The 19,609-nt window shown below is 41.8% G+C and overlaps 2 protein-coding genes across 6 annotated transcripts; one reads left to right on the top strand and one right to left on the bottom strand.

Moving 5' to 3' along the window:
• Nucleotides 1-1,040: 1,040 nt before the first annotated feature.
• On the top strand, nucleotides 1,041-3,837 carry LOC115208507 (nuclear factor 7, brain-like). Its single transcript, XM_029776625.1, has one exon. It carries the CDS (start codon nucleotides 1,258-1,260, stop codon nucleotides 2,620-2,622), a length of 1,365 nt encoding a protein of 454 aa, XP_029632485.1. The 5' UTR covers nucleotides 1,041-1,257; the 3' UTR covers nucleotides 2,623-3,837.
• A 201-nt stretch (nucleotides 3,838-4,038) lies between these two features.
• Nucleotides 4,039-16,245, bottom strand: LOC115208506 (TNF receptor-associated factor 5). Of its 5 annotated transcripts, none has more exons than XM_029776620.1 (11): nucleotides 16,088-16,245; nucleotides 14,274-14,567; nucleotides 12,771-12,834; nucleotides 12,354-12,455; nucleotides 12,016-12,180; nucleotides 9,357-9,434; nucleotides 8,435-8,509; nucleotides 7,043-7,135; nucleotides 6,540-6,680; nucleotides 5,871-6,042; nucleotides 4,039-5,439 (listed from the first exon to the last, which is right to left on the bottom strand). In XM_029776620.1, the coding sequence occupies exons 2-11, from the start codon at nucleotides 14,498-14,500 to the stop codon at nucleotides 4,838-4,840; spliced, it is 1,719 nt and encodes a 572-aa protein (XP_029632480.1). In that variant the 5' UTR covers nucleotides 14,501-14,567; nucleotides 16,088-16,245; the 3' UTR covers nucleotides 4,039-4,837. The 5 variants fall into 5 exon arrangements, with proteins under 5 accessions (XP_029632480.1, XP_029632481.1, XP_029632479.1 ...); XM_029776621.1 differs by having other exon boundaries at nucleotides 14,274-14,551; XM_029776619.1 differs by having other exon boundaries at nucleotides 14,274-14,513.
• Nucleotides 16,246-19,609: the final 3,364 nt, after the last annotated feature.

The raw sequence follows: 19,609 nt of genomic DNA, 5'->3' as shown, positions 1-19,609 counted from the left end.
CGCAACCATCGCCGGCCGCCAGCCGGGCGCAACAAGGGTCGCCCGCCAGCCGGGCGCAACCATCGCCGCCCGCCAGCCGGGCGCAGTCAGCGTCGCCCACCAGACCTTCGGCGCGGCCAGGTGCGCCACCTAAGAGGGCGACGTCAAGGGTGGAGCAGAGGCCACGTCCCGCACCTGAGCCGCCGCCGTAAGAAGGCCCACCCGGACCCTCCCCTTCAGAGTCAGGTTTTGCGGCCGGAGTCCGCACCTTTGGGGGGGGGTACTGTAACGCCCTGGCCATAGAGAGGGGTTTTTTGTTCTTTATTTTGGTTAGGCCAGGGTGTTACATTGGGTGGGCGTTCTATGTTCCTTTTTCTATGTTTTGGTATTTCTTTGTTTTGGGCCGTGTGTGTGTGGCTCCCAATCAGGCACAGCTGAAGCTCGTTGCTGCTGATTGGGAGTCACACATAAGGAGCATGTTTTTCCTTTGGGTTTTGTGGGTAATTGTTTCTGTTTGAGTATTTTCCTAACAGGACTGTTTGCTGTCGTTTTGGTCATTTTGTAGTGTTCTCTTGTTTATTTGAATTAAAATTCTAATGATGAGCACATCCTCTGCTGCACCTTGGTTCCCTCTTACAGACAGCCGTGACAGACCCATTGTTAGTTTATGGTCAATTCTGCACAGATGATATGAGCTCTTGCGAAATACTTAACATTAATGTCTTTATAATCACAATAATGAAACTCTACGAGACAGTATAGCAGAAACGGACTGGATGTTGCTAAATAGTCTCCCCCTTATATTTACCATTGTTATACCTTTTGTCCATATATTTGTTATAACATCTGAAAGGAAGTCAGACGATTTGCAAGAAATGCATGAGGTCTGTGGACATGTACGTGTGTGTACACAACTGCAAAGACTACATTGGATGTGCACAATGACAAGGTCAGCTGCTTCTGGGCAATCAGCCAACAGCAGGGAGTTTGACAGACCTATCATACAGTTCACACACTCTCACTCACACACACACACACACACACACACACATTCTAACGGTTTCCTGTCAACACCCAGAAAAACTCTGAAATTTGTTTAGGGCTGCTTGTAATCTTCACTCTCTCTCCATCTGACTGAAAAAGCAACACAGGAATTATTGGTAGAAACAAAAGGATTGTTTCTACCAAAACTGTGACTTCCAAGGGCAGCTGTTAAACGTGAAAGTTAAACAAAGTTTTACGTTTCACTACCTAGTGCAGTGTATCTAGTGTTCTACAATGGCAGCATCTGTCTCTGAGTTGTTGCTGGCCATTCTGGAGAAACTGGACACAAAAGAGCTGGAGAGATTTAACTGGGAGCTGTGCAATAGCAATCTGAAAGATTTTCCCAACATTTCAAAGGCTCACCTGGAGAATGTTACAAGACATGCCACTGTGGATAGGATGGTGGAGACCTACTGCGATGAGGGAGCTGTGAACGTCACAAACATGATCCTAAGCAACATGGACCTTAACAAACTTGCTATGTCTTTAAAGAGAGATCTTCCAGAAGAGGAACCAGCACAGATAAAAAGAAGGGAAGACGGGGAACCGGTGAGTGTGCTGAAGGACAACCTGAGATCTGACTTAACACATCTGGAGGAAAAGCTGGAGAAATGTGAAAACGCCCTAGAGAGTTACGATAGCATGACTCAGCACACCAAGGACCAGCAGGTGGACACAACGAGGAGGATCAGGGAAGAGTTTGAGAAGCTCCACCAGTTCCTGAGAGAGGAAGAGGAGGCCAGACTGGCTGCTCTGAGGGAGGAGGAGAAGGAAAAGGGAATGTTAATTGAGAGAGGCAAGGACAGCATTGAGGAGCAGATCATCTCTCTCACAGATGCCATTGAGGCTGTGAAAGAGGACCTGATGAAAGGCAGTGAAAGATTCCTTGAGAGTTATAAACTCACCCAGAGCAGAGCCACAGCCCAATGTAAACTTCCGGATCCACAGCTTGTCTCCGGAGCGCTGATCGACATCGCCAAACACCTAGGCAACCTGCAGTTCCAAGTCTGGGAGCAGATGCAGGCGATAGTCAAACACTCGCCCGTGATTTTGGACCCCAACACGGCTCCCTCTACTATGACTCTCTCTGATGACCTTACCAGCGTGCGACACACAGCCATAGAGAAGCAGCAGATTCCGGACAACCCAGAGCGGTTCACACAGTGGGCAAAGGTCCTTGGCTCCGCAGGCTTAGTGAAGGGTTCAGAGCATAGCTGGGAGGTGGAGGTGGGCGACCAACCTGAGTGGAATCTAGGCGTGGCTGCAGAGTCCGTCAATCGGAAGGGAGAAAATCTTCTCGCGTCACCAGAATACGGAATCTGGGCTATACTGAAAAGGGGGCGCAAGTATACAAATGGAATTGGTAAAACGCTCACTCTGAAGAGGATACCCCAGAGGATCAGAGTTCAGCTGAACTACGACAGGGGTGAAGTGGCTTTCTATGACCCCAAAGACAATACACACATCTACACTTATAAACATAGGTTTACTGAGACTGTCTACCCATACATCTCTGTTTGGAAGATAAAAGACGCCAGCAACCGTGATATACAGATCTGCCCATCAGAGGTGTCTGTGACAGTAAAATCATATCAGTGAGGTATGTGCGCGTGTTGGTGGGTGTATCGATCCAATCCTCTCTGATCTTCACAGGTGTATCTGCTCCAATAGTGATAAACTCAGAAAGGCATGTGTATTTATGTATTAAAGTGTAGATTTCAAAAGGCTTATACGACTTTTCTGTAAACCATTCCAAACTATTATTGTTCTGTATAAGATGTCTGCCCTGTTACATTTCAAATATTGTTGTAGTTTAATAATTGTTCACGTTTCATGTCCAGATCATCTTAAAGTGTCTGAAATTCCTAATGTAGATCAATTAAGTTATACTTTAAGATGCTAATATGAGGGATATTGCCTTGTATTAGTGTTGTGTCACAAATGCTAAAAAGTTAGCATTTGGAGACAGTGGCCAGGGAAACTAAACCAAAGCAGGATTGCTGTCATACATTGTCTGTAGACTGCTTAAAAGATAAGGAAATCTATAATTAGTTTCAACTATCCCTTTAAAGGGGAAATCCACAGCTGAAACAATAACAAAGCAGTCTCCCCTGGGCCTGGAGAAAACGTAACCACTCAAATTCTTAGACAGAGCTATGGATGCAAGGACGGATCATCCAAGATAACAAAACATTGGAGGACTTCTATATTAGTGATATATACATGTTGATTCTTGAAGAATATAACGTATAAATGCCATGAGCTTGGATAAACTGTTGTACCCCATCAGAACCCAAATACAAGCTTATATTTTGGGTTCTGATGGGGTACGACAGTTTAACTATAAGCTCATGGCATTTATAAGTTATATTCTTCAAGAATCAATAGGTAAATATCACTTACAATATAATTCCAAATTGGATGTAGCAACTGCAGATTGCCCCTTTTAAGTTTTCATTAGGTATACGTTGATAGTTCAACATTTTGTTTTATTAAACCACAAGATCTGTGTGCCATGTCTACTTGTACTTTTTACTAAACATTTACTTTGACTTCCAGCGCCTGTTGAAAGTTACTGGATGTGTCTGTCATCATTTTTTCCCCAAATGTTGCAATCTGCTGTGCTGAACTTTCTGTATGAGATGTAAGGGGTTTACATACATGTTTTTTCTATATTTTTCTTCTTTAAAGTAGAACCCCGTGTTTCTGTAGTCAGACAGAATGACAAGGCTGCAAAAAGAAAGTGTCATTTTGACAAGACTACTGTCAAAACGTGTCATCTTTTTTAATAAACTAGCACCGTGGATTCATAAATAGGGTTGTTGTGGTCCATTAGTGTGTGTTGTTACTCTTCCCTTAGACAGCCGCCAATGCACCATATAAAGGCAATTTCTTTCGCATAGATCATATGAATTTTCTTTCGCTTAGTGCGCTGCCCTATAACGTGCCTCGGATTGAATCCCAGTCTTGGTATTTCAGTATTTACCCAAAAAGACCACTGCATTCCCATAGAAATGTATAATGCATACTTGTATCTGAAGTATCCTTTATTATGCATTGGTATCCCATAATGTTTTTACATGAAACATCACATAATGTTGCTTTAAGGTTAACACATACAGTACAGTCATAAGATACAGTACGTAGGAAAATGTCGCTAAAGATTGTTCCCCACCAAAAAGTAATGTTATCTCACAACCACAGTCTACATATTTACTGACTGGATATGACATGTGATGCACATAATTGTTGTTATGCATGTACCACAAAATTGAAGGAAAAACGCGTGTAACAATTCATTCATCAATGGTAACACTTTATAATAACTTTCAGGAATAAGCATTCTTTTTTTACTTTTAACATTTCAATTTCTAAATGTATAAGAATTGAAATAAACGTTCAACATGTACTGTATATTGGCTTATTCAGTAAAGGTATTATAAAGTGTATTTTAATTACATTAATAACTTTTTAACAGCTGTCCATTAAAATCCCTGAGTTGTCATTAATTAACAATTAATAGATCGCGTGCTCTCTGATTGTAAGACTTTAACCCCAAAATATTATTCAATATAATATCTGTGGGCAACATTAACACTTGAATCCTCAGTACAAAATGTAAATACTTCACTGCAATTTCTGTATTGCTTCATTGTTTAAGTATTTGGGGGAAAATGCATGGACGTGCTGACACTATTTCTGCAAGCTTACTTGTCTAAATTTGGAGTACAGCTGAGGCATTGGCCTGCACTGAGCTTTGTAACATTAGCTAACTGTTTTTGAAATGATCTCGAACCAGTTCTTTACGGCCCCTCTACAAGTCCTCCAAACCGCTCGTGTCCACTTTGACCTTAACAAAGAGCGTATCGTCTCTCACGTAGATGGCGTTCTTGGGCGTCTCCAGCTGGGCATGCGAGGCAAAGCACTGGAAACCAGAGGCCACGTTGGTGGGGGCGCTGGCGGTTGCAGCGGCCGAGCCGGGCCGGTGGAAGCTAGTGTTTTCAGGGTCGGGTTTGAAACTCATAGTTAGGTGGTTGTTGGTGCCGCTCTGATCCAGCACTGACAATGACACAGGCTGTCTGAAGGGCCAGGGCAGGAGGGGGTCGAAGTCGCCCCTCATGAGGACCACGTAGAGAGACAGGTGGGTGTCCCGGCCTGCCCCGTCGCCATTCAGGTAGGCCCTGGCGGCCATTTTGTAGCCGCTGCGGCCCGTGTGGAAGGGCGTGCTGCTCAGGCACGGTCCCTGGCCTCGTGCCCCGGCCTCCTTCCTCTTGCGGTAGTCGCGGAGCTTCCAGATGAGCTTGCCGTCGTATGAGGTGGACTCGAGCTCTCTGAAGTGCTCCTCGTTGCACTCCAGCTGCGCCGTGTGGATGCTGAGGAGGCGCGAGTGGCGCATGTAGGTCTCCTTCAACTCCCCTGGGGGGAAAGATGGGCGATGGAATTTTTTTATACTTTAATTAATCTACTGGTGATTGAAAATGTCAGTACAATGTTAATTATTTGCTCATAGTCTCTAAGGCTTGTAAGTGATTTAAGATCATTGGCCTAACACAGTCTTGAGTCTTTCCATAATCTGTTACAAGCCTTGGGAGACTTTAGCTTATTGCCCTAAAAGTCTAGCATCTTTCCAGTAACCCGGGATTGGTAACTACTGAGTTACTTGAATTCTGTGGAATATGCTGCCAAAGACAGAGGCAGTTTTACCATAATTCAAATAACCCAGTGGCAGTTACATTTCACAAGACCCACTTTTCACACGTCATGGGCTTACTTTCGGTGGAAGCCATTATAATGACCTCCAATCCACCTTTAGTTCACTCAGACCATTTAGGACACCCTCCACTCACCCAGGTGGTCTTTGAGCCCCTCCGTGACGGACACCTGCTGTCTGAGGGCATCCAGGGACGCTCTGATTTGGCCCAGTTCCTCCCGGGCCACACCAGGGCCAAACACGCTGGACAGCTCCTCGAGCTGGAGCTGGACGCTGGAGATGTGGTCCCTCTGGTCCTCCAGAGACCGCTGTACAGGGACGTCCAGAAAACCGTAACACTTTATTTGCAGTACTGCTATTTACCTGGGTAGCGTTCATAATCATTAGTCACCAAACAGAATGTTTAATGTTTTAAAACGTTTTCTGTTGCATGCCTTAATAAACACAATCAAGGTAGTCTCTCCTCTTATGAGAATCTTAACGTTTTGATTCCTATGACCAATGGATTCTATTAAGTGCAGTGTTGTGTGAATTAATTATTCCTGCTTTGGTTTCATATGCAGTAACAGCAGTGTTTCTTACCTGCAGTGTTCCATAAACATTTTTAAAGTATTTTTAGATTTTATTGAACAGAGGGAAGATGGGGAAAGATGGAGAGAGATTGTGTCAAAGGGCAGTAGGCCAGATTCATACCTACACTGTAGACGTGCTGGATTCTGCAGCATTACCGCTAGACCAGCCAGACCTCTGGGGGTTGTATTGGTTACATGCTACAGTACTGCTTCTTACCTGTCCTGCTTCTTACCTGTACTGCAGACAGGGTGTTGTCACATCGGCTGACCTGCTGGGCCAGCGGGCGGACCACCTCCTCCAGACCGCTGACCTGGCGGCTCCTCTCCTGGAGCTCCTTGTGCCTCAGCAGCACCTCCTGCTGGAGGATTTCCATCTGGCAGGTCAGAGGAATGGTCAAAGTTCAACCGTTGCCACCGTACTGGCTCTAGGTACAACTTGCCCTTTGGCACACTGATCTAGGCACTATAAGGGCTGAATCCTAACTTGAGATGTGTGCAAGAAACTCATGTTTGGCGCAAGTCTCCAAAGGAAAGGACATAAGTGTGTGTTCGGTGTGCAAATCTCAAGTTAGGATTTGGCCCTTTTGAAAGTTTTGTGACCATGCATTGTCCTTATGATGACTGTTATTATCTTGCTCGTTCAAAACAGCACCAACTAAACATTTGCTACGCTTTCTTCATTCTGAATGCACCCTGGTCCATAAACAGAAATGTTTTGGGTAGTAATTGGTCCTACCAGTGTCTCCAGCTTGGTGTTGCTCCCCAGAACCAGGAGGATGTGGTGATTGAGAGCGGTTTTCTCGTGAACTTGAACTTGGGCTCTCCTCTCCTGTCCACACAGAGAGAAATAACAATTAGTTGTATGGCAATAGAACTGCCTATCATGTCTTGACATGTTTAAGAATGACATGCCAAACAATGACATACAAATTATAACACTCATTATACATACTGTTTTGACATTAACTTGTCCCGATGGGTAAGGCTGTTGTTGAACCAAAACAAATTCATATCTGTTTTCTTTTGGTTGTAATGTATAGGACTAGTTCATATAAACACCCATCACTATTACTGAACAAAAATATAAACGCAACATGTAAAGTGTTGGTCTCATGTTTCATGAGCTGAAATAAAAGATCCCAGAAATGTTCCATATGCACAAAAAGCTTATTTCTCTCAAATGTTGTGTAAACATTTCTTTACATCCCTGTTAGTGAGCATTTCTCTTTTGCCAAAATAATCTATCCACCTCCATTCAGGTGTGGCATATCAAGAAGTTGATTAAACAGCATGATCATTACACAGGTGCACCTTGTGCGGGGGACAATAAAAATGCCACTCTAAAATGTGTAGTTTTGTCACACAACACAATGCCACAGATGTCTCAAGTTTTGAGGGAGCGTGCAATTGGCATGCTGACTGCAGGAATGTCCACCAGAACTATTGCCAGAGAATTTATTGTTAATTTATCTACCATAAGCCACCTCCAACGTTGTTTTAGAGAATTTGGCAGTACGTCCAACCGGCCTCAGAACCTCAGACCATGTGTAACCTCGCCAGCACAGGACTTCCACATCCAGCTTCTTTACATGCGGGATTGTCTGAGACCAGCCACCCGGACAGCTGATGGAACATTTCTATCTTTAATAAAGCTCTTTTGTGGGGATAAACTCATTCTGATTGGCTGGGCCTGGGTCCCAAGTGGGTGGGCCTATGACCTCCCATGCCCACCCATGTCTGCTCCCCTGCCCAGTCATGTGAAATCCTTAGATTAGGGCCTAATTCATTTATTTCAATTGATTGATTTCCTTATATGAACTGTAACTCAGTAAAATCATTTAAATTGTTGATGTTGCGTTTATATTTTTGTTCATTCTGACGCTTTCATACAGACATTCTTGAGAACGTATAGACAGTTCTTATTGTAGTAAATTGTTACAAGGCCATTGTTTTATCACCACACAACATCTGTGGCAGCCACTACCCATCCAAGAGGGTCGCATAAGGACTTTGACTCATTGAGATAATGCAATCATTGCGACTTTGAGATTGTCTGACTAAAACTAGATTTCCTTGTGCGTAGAATTGGATTCCAAAGCACAGAGAATGGGAGAATATGTCCACCAACCCGGACAGAGCAGCCATATTTCTTATAAACACAGTCCGTCTGCACCTCAGGACACTGGTCAGCATGGTCTTCAAGCTGTGTGATAGAAAGAGAGTACATTACAAGCAAAGAGGTGTTAGTCAGAGAGGGAAAGTGAGGGGAGGGTGTAAAAAGGTGAAAAGGAGAGAGGGGAGAAGAGAAGTCAGACGGAGAAGGATACATGAGAGATTGGGTGAGAGGTAGAAACAGGAACCAAATTAGTTCTACACACTCATACAGTGCTACAAACTCCTGTACAGTGTATTATACACTGAGTGTACAAAACATTAGGATCACCTTTCTATTGTTGAGTTGTGGGGTGCAACTTTTGCACTCAATTCGTCGGGGCTCCACATGGTGTTGAATGTGTTCCACAGGGATGCTGGCCTATGCTGACTCCAATGCTTCCCACAGTTGTGTCAGGTTGGCTGGATGTCCTTTGGGTGGTGGACCATTCTTGATACACACAAACTGTTGAGCGTGAAAAACCCAGCAGCATTGCAGTTCTTGACACACTCAAACCGGTGTGCCTGGAACCTACTACCATACTCCATTCAAAGGCACTTACATATTCTGTCTTGCCCATTCACCATCCGAATGGCACACATGCACAATCTATGTCTTAAAAATCCTTCTTTAACCTGTCTCCTCTCTTTCATCTACACTGATTGAAGTGGATTTAACAAGTGACATCAATAAAGGATCATAGCTTTCACCTGGATTCACCTGGTCAGTCTATATCATGGAAAGAGCAGGTGTCCTTAATGTTTTGTACAATCAGTGTATGTGGTTGTTGTCGAATGTCAAGGAATATAGAACATCTTTCTTCAAACAACAAATGAGTATCTTCAAACAACACATTTAGCAAATAAAACAAATATTTTGGTAATATCTGAATATTTACCATGCATCTTTTAATCATCTGGGAGCATTTGTTGGGGCACTTGATTTCAACCTCTGGGCATGTATACCTCTCATGTTCCTGGTGGTGTCCGAACAGAAATAATAAGTGATTATTAAGGAGGGTTTTCCTTCTTCATGATTTACAGTATCTTATCATAATAGACTGAAAAGAGCTTCATTCTAGTGTTGTCAAAGGCACTTATTGTAGTTTTGTGAACTGTTAAGAGACTGCAGTAAGGGTGAGGAATTCAAACATCTATTCAAGTCAATTGCGCCATCTGTTGGGAGAATTACTGTATGTAATTCCCAGACTATGTAAAAATAATCTTTGGCTAAATGTAGTACAAGGGTTAGAGGGGGAACACAGTTTAAGGACAATCCACTTCCTTAATATGACTTGTGATAGGGGGGTAGCATAGAGTTAGCAGAGTTAGGAAACACATTTCCAGGATACACTTCCACACTCCATTCCCAGCTGGCAGCAACCGGGTCTAGAAGGTGAGATAAGCCTTGATAAACACATCAGGTGCAGCCAATTAAAGTGATTGTCAGTCCGAGAGAAAGAGAGTCCGAGAGAAAGAGAGGAGGCCAGAAGCCCCCCGGTCACCCTTTTGTTTGTTTGTGGTTTGGCTTTTGTACATATTTAATTTGTCATCATCTGAACAAATAATAATTGCTTGGACTGGCTGACCAAGAGGTCAAGCTGGAGCTGGCCTTAGACCTACAGTGAGGGAAAAAAGTATTTGATCCCCTGCTGATTTTGTACATTTGCCCACTGACAAAGAAATGATCAGTCTATAATTTGAATGGTATGTTTATTTGAACAGTGAGAGACAGAATAACAAAATCCAGAAAAACGCATGTCAAAAATGTTATAAATTGATTTGCATTTTAATGAGGGAAATAAGTATTTGACCCCCTCTCAATCAGAAAGATTTCTGGCTCCCACACTCTTAAAGGGAGTGCTCCTAATCTTAGCTTGTTACCTGTATAAAAGACACCTGTCCACAGAAGCAATCAATCAATCAGATTCCAAACTCTCCACCATGACCAAGACCAAAGAGCTCTCCAAGGATGTCAGGGACAAGATTGTAGACCTACACAAGGCTGGAATGGGCTACAAGACATTCGCCAAGCAGCTTGGTGAGAAGGTGACAACAGTTGGTGCGATTATTCGCAAATGGAAAAAACACAAAAGAACTGTCAATCTCCCTCGGCCTGGGGCTCCATGCAAGATCTCACCTCGTGGAGTTGCAATGATCATGAGAACGGTGAGGAATCAGCCCAGAACTACACGGGAGGATCTTGTCAATGATCTCAAGGCAGCTGGGACCATAGTCACCAAGAAAACAATTGGTAACACACTACGCCGTGAAGGACTGAAATCCTGCAGCGCCCGCATGGTCCCCCTGCTCAAGAAAGCACATATACATGCCCGTCTGAAGTTTGCCAATGAACATCTGAATGATTCAGAGGACAACTGGGTGAAAGCATTGTGGTCAGATGAGACCAAAATGGAGCTCTTTGGCATCAACTCAACTTGCCGTGTTTGGAGGAGGAGGAGGAATGCTGCCTATGACCCCAAGAACACCATCCTCACCGTCAAACATGGAGGTGGAAACATTATGCTTTGGGGGTGTCTTTCTGCTAAGGGGACAGGACAACTTCACCACATCAAAGGGACGATGGACGGGGCCATGTACTGTCAAATCTTGGGTGAGAACCTCCTTCCCTCAGCCAGGGCATTGAAAATGGGTCGTGGATGGGTATTCCAGCAAGACAATGACCCAAAACACACGGCCAAGGCAACAAAGGAGTGGCTCAAGAAGAAGCACATTAAGGTCCTGGAGTGGCCTAGCCAGTCTCCAGACCTTAATCCCATAGAAAATCTGTGGAGGGAGCTAAAGGTTCGAGTTGCCAAACGTCAGCCTCGAAACCTTAATGACTTGGAGAAGATCTGCAAAGAGGAGTGGGACAAAATCCCTCCTGAAATGCGTGCAAACCTGGTGGCCAACTACAAGAAACGTCTGACCTCTGTGATTGCCAACAAGTGTTTTGCCACCAAGTACTAAGTCATGTTTTGCAGAGGGGTCAAATACTTATTTCCCTCATTAAAATGCAAATCAATTTATAAAATTTTTGACATGTGCTTTTCTGGATTTTTGTTGTTGTTATTCTGTCTCTCACTGTTCAAATAAACCTACCATTAACAATATAGACTGATCATTTCTTTGTCAGTGGGCAAAAGTACAAAATCAGCAGGGGATCAAATATTTTCTTCCCTCACTGTAAGTTAATGTAGCAGTGTCCCGGGTCCATGCATTCAACACCTAGGTGCATACAGTGATTTCTCACATACTGTATATGCACATCTTAAATCAGGTTACACACCACCTAACTAGGCCTAATACCCCTAGACATAGCGGGTGCAGCAAAATCAGTAGGCTAGTTGTGTTTTTCGTAACAGAGTAAAAATACTATGTTGAGCCTGAGGACAGTTCAACCATTTTAGAAGATCCCAAATAAACCACCGGGTACAATGGCAAATCGAAAGTCCTCATATCATAAAACTTAAACCCTGACCTCTGCAAGAGAAAACAAATTTAAGATCAAATTAAAACAGACTAGGTTATAAAACAGTCAATTTCTCTGGCATTCACCTCGAGTTGGCAGCATGTGTAAGGATGCTTGCAGTAGTGACAGGGCTCCATACGATAGGAGCAGCTGATTCTGAGGTGCTCCTGCAAATCCTTGCGTTGCAAGATCTCACTGCAGCCTGTATTGGAACACCGCAATGACTCAAACTGACATGCCTGTAGATGCTCCTGAGAAAGAGAGAGTGAAGGGGAGAGCCTGTCACGTATCAAATGTTTGATCACGTTGCTGTCTGAGCATTTGTTAATGAAATACGTTACAGTCCTGTTTTATCTGGCGTTTCTCTTGCATTTACTACAGCAATGGGTAACATTGGGTACTTGTGGTGTCTTGTGGGATTTACCTGCAACCGACATAATGTCATTCTGTGGGAGCAGTTGGGGGAGTTTGTGCAGTAGACTTCTAAATTTGATATCTCCCTTTTGCAGCAGTTGTCTTGGAAAACCTGCAGGAAATGGGAACTATTGTGTAGCATTGTTTTACATTCCAAGAAGCTCATGATTCATATTTCATTTCTGTCAGACTTTTAATACAGTCGTTTTTGTCTTACAAATGAAGTAGGTTGGGTGCCTTAAAGTTTCATGACAAGTAAAACCCCAAAATATTTTTGTGTACTAATGAAAATACATTGTAGACATCAGTTGTGTTAGCAGTAAAAACGTACTCTGCAGAAGTAATTCTGAATAAAGTACGCCTAAAGTATTTCTTCATATATTTCGTTTTTTATTTTCCAAATCAACCGATGGTTTCTTAATCTCACCTCATCAGATTTGATCAAACCTCTATCCAAAGGACATGTCGGGGTGGTGGCTGGGGAGTTTTCCCTGCACAAAAGAGAGCATCACATTTCAATATGATTGCTGACATATGCTACCTACAGTATCAACTAACAGCCCTTTAGCTGAATGGGCTAAAAGAGTCAATTCAGAATTGTACAACTTGATTAACTCACAAAGCCTCTTGAACAATTCGAATCGGTAAGAGATTCTAATAATAATATGTAAAGTTGAATTTAAATGATTATGTGCACATGACTCTTGGCAGGTGTAACTCGTAATAGGAATGTGGATCTGTTTTGTTTTTAACTTTGCTTTTGTAGTTTTTTCCACATTTCTGTATGTTTTACATTTCCTGGTTCTCATAGTTCACCTAATTTCAGTTTGACAAAACGAGCTATGTATAGTGTAGAGAATCATTGTACCATTTAAAACGCTGTGAATTATCTTTTTGATAACCAAAAATATTGTATATTCAGCTGTTTGCTGGTCTACAAAACCGAAAGTAAAAGATGCAGAAACGAAACGTATAACAGATCTACCGCTAATTAAACTTTCTTTCAATGAGGATGACAGATCTATATCTCACATTTGGTCAGATTGCCCAAAAAGTTACATATTGTAGCTTTAAGGACTCTTGGAAGACTAGCCCATGGTGGGCTAAAATAGATCCTAATCAAATCAACCATGGGGGCGAAGAGCAGTGTACAAAAGCTGGCTGCTTGCCTGGGCAAGGACTGCATGGGCTTCTTCTATACCCCTGCCCCGAGTGCAGATCAAACGGCCACTGCAAACTTCAGCTAACTTGAGCATTTGAAATATATTGATATTTAAAGGCTGAATCAACTACAAATCAACTCCATATTTGGTTTGATGTTGATGGTGATGTGGCAATTAAAAAAAAAACGCTCAGTTTCCATTTCCAATCTTGTGGTGGCTAAAGTTAGCTGAAGTTTGCAGTAGCTGTTTAAAGAAGAACCAAACCACGGAGTTATTTATCCTGGCCCATGGACTAATTTCAGGGTGAGGAACCACCTACCTTACATTTAAGTAATTTAGTAGACACTGTTATCCAGAGCGACTGCATACATTTTCCCCATGGGAATTGAATCCACAACCTTCGCGTTGGACCAACTGAGCCACACGTGACCACTTCAAATTGTAAAATCCTGAACTTCCACTTTAAATTGTGCTGGTCTGACACCAGACCAGTTAGATTTGCACAATTGAGGGCTGGTAATTTGTCATAGGGCTGATTCCAGTTCGATTTCAGTCAGCTCTGGGAAATTAACTTAAAAAACAATAATACAATCTTCAGAGGGGAAAGGACCATTTTCAAAAAACAAATAGAATTTCGATTCAACTCCTAGATTGACTGGAATTGAAATGGAATTGACGCAAAGTCATACCCCCCCAAAAAGTCTCACTGTGTATATGAACACATAACATGCAGTAAATGGCTGTTTTGTTTTCACTACTATTCTTACAGGAGCCCTTGGATGCAGCGGTAGCAGAAGATGTGTCCGCAGCCGGTTTGGTGTGGGTTGAGAACTACTGCTTTACAGGTGGGACAAACATAGTGCTCTTCCAGGTTCTTCACAAACTTCAAACTGTGCTGCACCGCAGTCAAGTCCGATTCCCATTGTCCCCCCACTCCCGAATTCTGCCTGGAGATTCCTCCGGATCCACTCAGGTCACTCTCCTTTGTTGCCATGGCAACCTGTAGACTGACAGGTGTGTGGTAGATGTTGGACAGTTTGTAGACCTGTGCAAATGTACATCTACAAAGAGTCTGTTAACATTAAAAGGTCCTATTCCCGGAGTTCTGCAATTGACTGCATACGTGCATGACTTTGACATTCAGAAAAACCCATTCAAAGCACTCCATAATGAGATATATGCCAAACATTTGTACATGAAAGTGTTTAGTAAAAAGGGGGAGGGGTTTATTAGTAAAGTCCCCACATTTTAAAACAAACCTATCTTTTTAAGGAGTTTATTCACATGGACTTATAACCAGGGCCGTAGCTACATATGATAACACAGAGGTCTGGACCGCTGTCATTCTTTTGAATACAAATACATTGTCACTGACTGGCAGTCACTCAATTAGAACATGACAGTTAAACATAGATTGGTAAATTAGTTGTTAGTCTAGCTAGCTAAACCTTCATGGCTGAATTACCGACCCGGAACGCAAAGCATGTGCCCAGGGGTCCTGACCTCCAAGGGGCCCTCATTAATTCTGGTAGTCACTCTAACTCATCATATAAGCAGGGCATGCCAAAATGTGTAGATTTGCAGGAAATTGGCTGTAAAACTGCAGCAAATCTGTAAAGCAAACTTATATGTTGACCTTTTGTTAATAAAATACTTTTTCTGCCAACAGATCCCTCTGTACATATACATTTATAGTTTTGAATTCCGATGCTGAGTTGATGTGAGTTAAGGTGTAGTGGCTATGTTTGTAGATCGACTGAGGTGAATGAAGCTACAGCAGTCAATGTGATAATGGCGGCTGGGGTCATTTTTAATTCTTTTTGGGGTTCTCCAAATAGCATTTTTGTGTTTTTAAATAGTATAGAAATGCAGTAAATGAGCTTCACCCGTCTTAACATTTATTGAAATGGGAAGGGGGGGCTTCTAGACCTCACTAAAACTCAGACCCTGGCTACAGCCATGCTTGTCGGGATGTTCATTAAGGCATTCGTTTCCATCTAGCCAACTCTGGTGCAGGTATCTAACATGTTTAATATTAAATCAAGCAAATATTCCTATGATTCTCAATAAGCACCCAAGAAGGACCGTGGGTGGTCGGCGCATTGTCTCATCAGAATCTCCCTTTCAGAAATCCCCCTAGCCTAGTGCCTTAGTGCTGATGAAACCAGCGATTCTTCCGCCTCGCAGCACATGCTAAGGGTGCGCGGCAAATTCTTTATGAGACAATGGACAATTAAGATAAACATGGATTATGTTGTATTACATTAACAGTACGAGTAGGCTATTAATTGACGTTATATTGAGAAAGACAAAAAGACGCGACGGAATTATGCACTCTTTGCCGCACTACAATGTCGGGGAATCCCCACTGCTGAAGAACAGCGCAATTCACTATGATTCCAATAGATGAAAACATCATGATTATTTAAAAAAAAATCTGAAGACAATATCCAAGGGAGTTGTGTATTTATATTGTTAAGTCAAAAAGGCACACTGAAATTAGTTGTTTGCTTTCGTTTTCAGAGCCTAAATAAACAACTGTTTCATTGAAGATCTGAGCAGGCATACGGTGCGTTCTTACCGTGTCTTTAAAAACGGAATGTGCGACGATATTCTTAATTTACATTTGTAATTTACATCCACATGGCAAAAACTTCTGCACAGTACGGAGCATGTAGCCCAGGCTATACGTCACAACTCGGCGTGCCGCGAATTCTATATGAGCGGAAAATGTTTCAGGAAGTGAATGTAATGGCACTAATGTTGTGTTCAAAGTTCACACCCTTGAAAAATGATCGTATCCTAAAACGCGATAAAATAAAATGTATGGTTTGCAATTTGCATAGCCTCCCTGAAGCGTTTCGGGGACAGGATGCTGAAGAAATTGTCCCATTTTTATGCATCCATAGGTTTAAAATTGCATTTGCTGAAAATTGAGAGTTGAAACAATTTGAGAAGTTTCTTAAATTATCACAATGTATTTGAAAATAACAACTATAGGCTACAATTCACGGGGCTAGTAGTTCTATCAAACCCAAACGTCAGAGTGGTGCTTATAATACTGCTATATTAAAGGTTTTAGAATATGGCAATGTGATGTGGTCGAAAATAACATGCATACATTTGGAAATGTTGAGCACATTGGTACTGCTTTTTAATACAACAAATCTATAACAGAATCATGTAGGCACTAGGCCTAATAAGTCAAGACCACCAAGAAGCACAGCTGATGTTTTTACATGCATGGCGAAATCGACTCATTGGCCAAACTGGTTGAATCAACGTTGTTTCCAGGTAATTTAAACCAATATAAATCTATGCCATGATGAATCAACGTGAAACTGATTGGATTTGCAAAAAGTCAATGTAAGGGCATTTTTTTTCACCCTTTAACCTAAATCCAATGGCATAGTAACATTTGATTTAAAGTTACATTCACATTTTGACTAATAAACCAAATGTAAATCAAAACTAGACGAACTGACGTTTGTGCCCAGTGTGAGGTATTATTTACATATACCTATTCTATTTAGCTCTTTACTACTTCATAGCATTTGTTTAGAATTATTTCACAGCAGTTACATTGAGGCTTGATGATTATGGGAAAACCATTACATTATGGTCAATTAGGCATATCAAAAAGCAGAAACAATGCTGAATGCTGATAAAATGATTTAGGCTAAAGTAGACAAATCAATTAAAGGGAAACTATGCAACAATTCCAAATGTATTTTTTTTATTTATGTGCTACATTTATAGTTGTATATTTGGGATTTCACTAGTATGCTATATTTTTGGGGCAATATTCATTTCAATTTAAGCAGGCTGGAAAACATAATAATTTAAATCAACAATATAGTAGGACAAAGACAAACCAAATAAATGTGCGAGAAGGGACATGGAAATTAAAAATGTTTGAAAGACACTTGAATGAAATGCAAGTGCAACGAGAGCCTGAAATAATGGCAAGCCAGTAGCCTAGTAAACACAACATACGGTAACATGCAAATGTCATGTATTTTTATGGCAAAATGCAAGTCCTCAATGTTCATGATTATACTTACTTCTGGCCACATTATTTCCACAGGAAAAGATTGAGTCAGTGTATATTAGTGGTTTAAAGGTAATTTAGGTTTACATTTCAACATATTTTAAGCTTGTCACCATGTACAGTAGTGAATTAGCCTATTTCTTCCTCCATTCCTTAGCAGTGATTAGGCAAAATTTGAGAAACGTTCCCAAAGTTCCGGAAATCATCCAACCAGAACGTACAGTTGAAGTCGGAAGTTTACATACACTTAGGTTGGAGTCATTAAAACTTGTTTTTCAACCACTCCACAAATTTCTTGTTAACAAACTATACTTTTGGCAAGTCGGTTAGGACATCTACTTTGTACATGACACAAGTAATTTTTCCAACAACTGTTTACAGACAGATTATTTCACTTATAATTCACTGTATCACAATTCCAATGGGTCAGAAGTTTACATGCACTAAGTTGACTGTGCCTTTAAACAGCTTGGAAAATTCCAGAAAATTATGTCATGGCTTTGGAAGCTTCTGATAGGCTTGTTGACATCCTTTGAATCAATTGGAGGTGTACCTGTGGATGTATTTCAAGGCCTACCTTCAAACTCAGTGCCTCTTTACTTGACATCATGGGAAAATCTAAAGAAATCAGCCAAGACCTCAGAAAAAAATTGTAGACCTCCACAAGTTTGGTTCATCCTTGGGAGCAATTTCCAAATGCCTGAAGGTACAACATTCATCTGTACAAACAATAGTACGCAAGTATAAACACCATGGGACCACACACCCGTCATGCCGCTCAAGAAGGAGACGCATTCTGTCTTCTAGAGATGAACGTACTTTGGTGCGAAAAGTGCAAATCAATCCCAGAACAACAGCAAAGGACCTTGTGAAGATGCTGGAGGAAACAGGTACAAAAGTATCTATATCCACAGTAAAACAAGTCCTATATCGAGATAACCTGAAAGGCCGCTCAGCAAGGAAGAAGCCACTGCTCCAAAACCGCCATAAAAAAGCCAGACTACGGTTTGCAACTGCACATGGGGACAAAGATCGTACTTTTTGGAGAAATGTCCTCTGGTCTGATGAAACAAAAATAGAACTGTTTGGCCCTAATGACCATCGTTACGTTTGGAGGAAAAAGGAGGAGACTTGCAAGCCAAAGAACACCATCCCAACCGTGAAGCATGGGGGTGGCAGCATCATGTTGTGGGGGTGCTTTGCTGCAGGAGGGACTGGTGCACTTCACCAAAGAGATGGCATCATGAGGCAGGAAAATTATGTGGATATATTGAAGCAATATCTCAAGACATAAGTCAGGAAGTTAAAGCTTGGTCGCAAATGGGTTTTCCGAATGGACAATGACCCCAAGCATACTTCCAAAGTTGTGGCAAAATGGATTAAGGACAACAAAGTCAAGGTATTGGAGTGGCCATCACAAAGCCCTGACCTCAATCCAATAGAACATTTGTGGGCAGAACTGAAAAAGCGTGTGCGAGCAAGGAGGCATACAAACCTGACTCAGTTACACCAGCTCTGTCAGGAGGAATGGGCCAAAATTCACCCAACTAATTGTGGGAAGCTTGTGGAAGGCTAGCCAAAACGTTTGACCCAAGTTAAACAATTTAAAGGCAATGCTACCAAATACTAATTGAGTGTATGTAAACTTCTGACCCACTGGGAATGTGATGAAAGAAATAAAATAAATCATTCTCTCTACTATTATTCTGACATTTCGCATTCTTAAAATAAAGTCGTGATCCTAACTGACCTAAGACAGGGAATTTTTACTAGGATTAAATGTCAGGAATGATGAAAAACGGAGTTTAAATGTATTTGGCTAAGGTGTATGTAAACTTCCGACTTCAACTGTATACATTTTACAGAATCTTTCAAACCCTGAACATGAAGCGGCACTAATTAATTCCAAAACTTGGTAAAAAACGAATGATCATAACTGGACACACAAAACAAAATGTTCCAATTATTTGAATGGATATGTTAGATACTATGCCTCATCTTACACTGGGAATTACTGATGGGCGACCGTTAAAACAAAATCAAAAAGCGTAG

The sequence above is a fragment of the Salmo trutta genome, chromosome 14, assembly GCF_901001165.1.
Source record: "Salmo trutta chromosome 14, fSalTru1.1, whole genome shotgun sequence".
Lineage (NCBI taxonomy): Eukaryota > Metazoa > Chordata > Actinopteri > Salmoniformes > Salmonidae > Salmo > Salmo trutta.
This window is presented reverse-complemented; position numbering and strand designations above follow the sequence as displayed.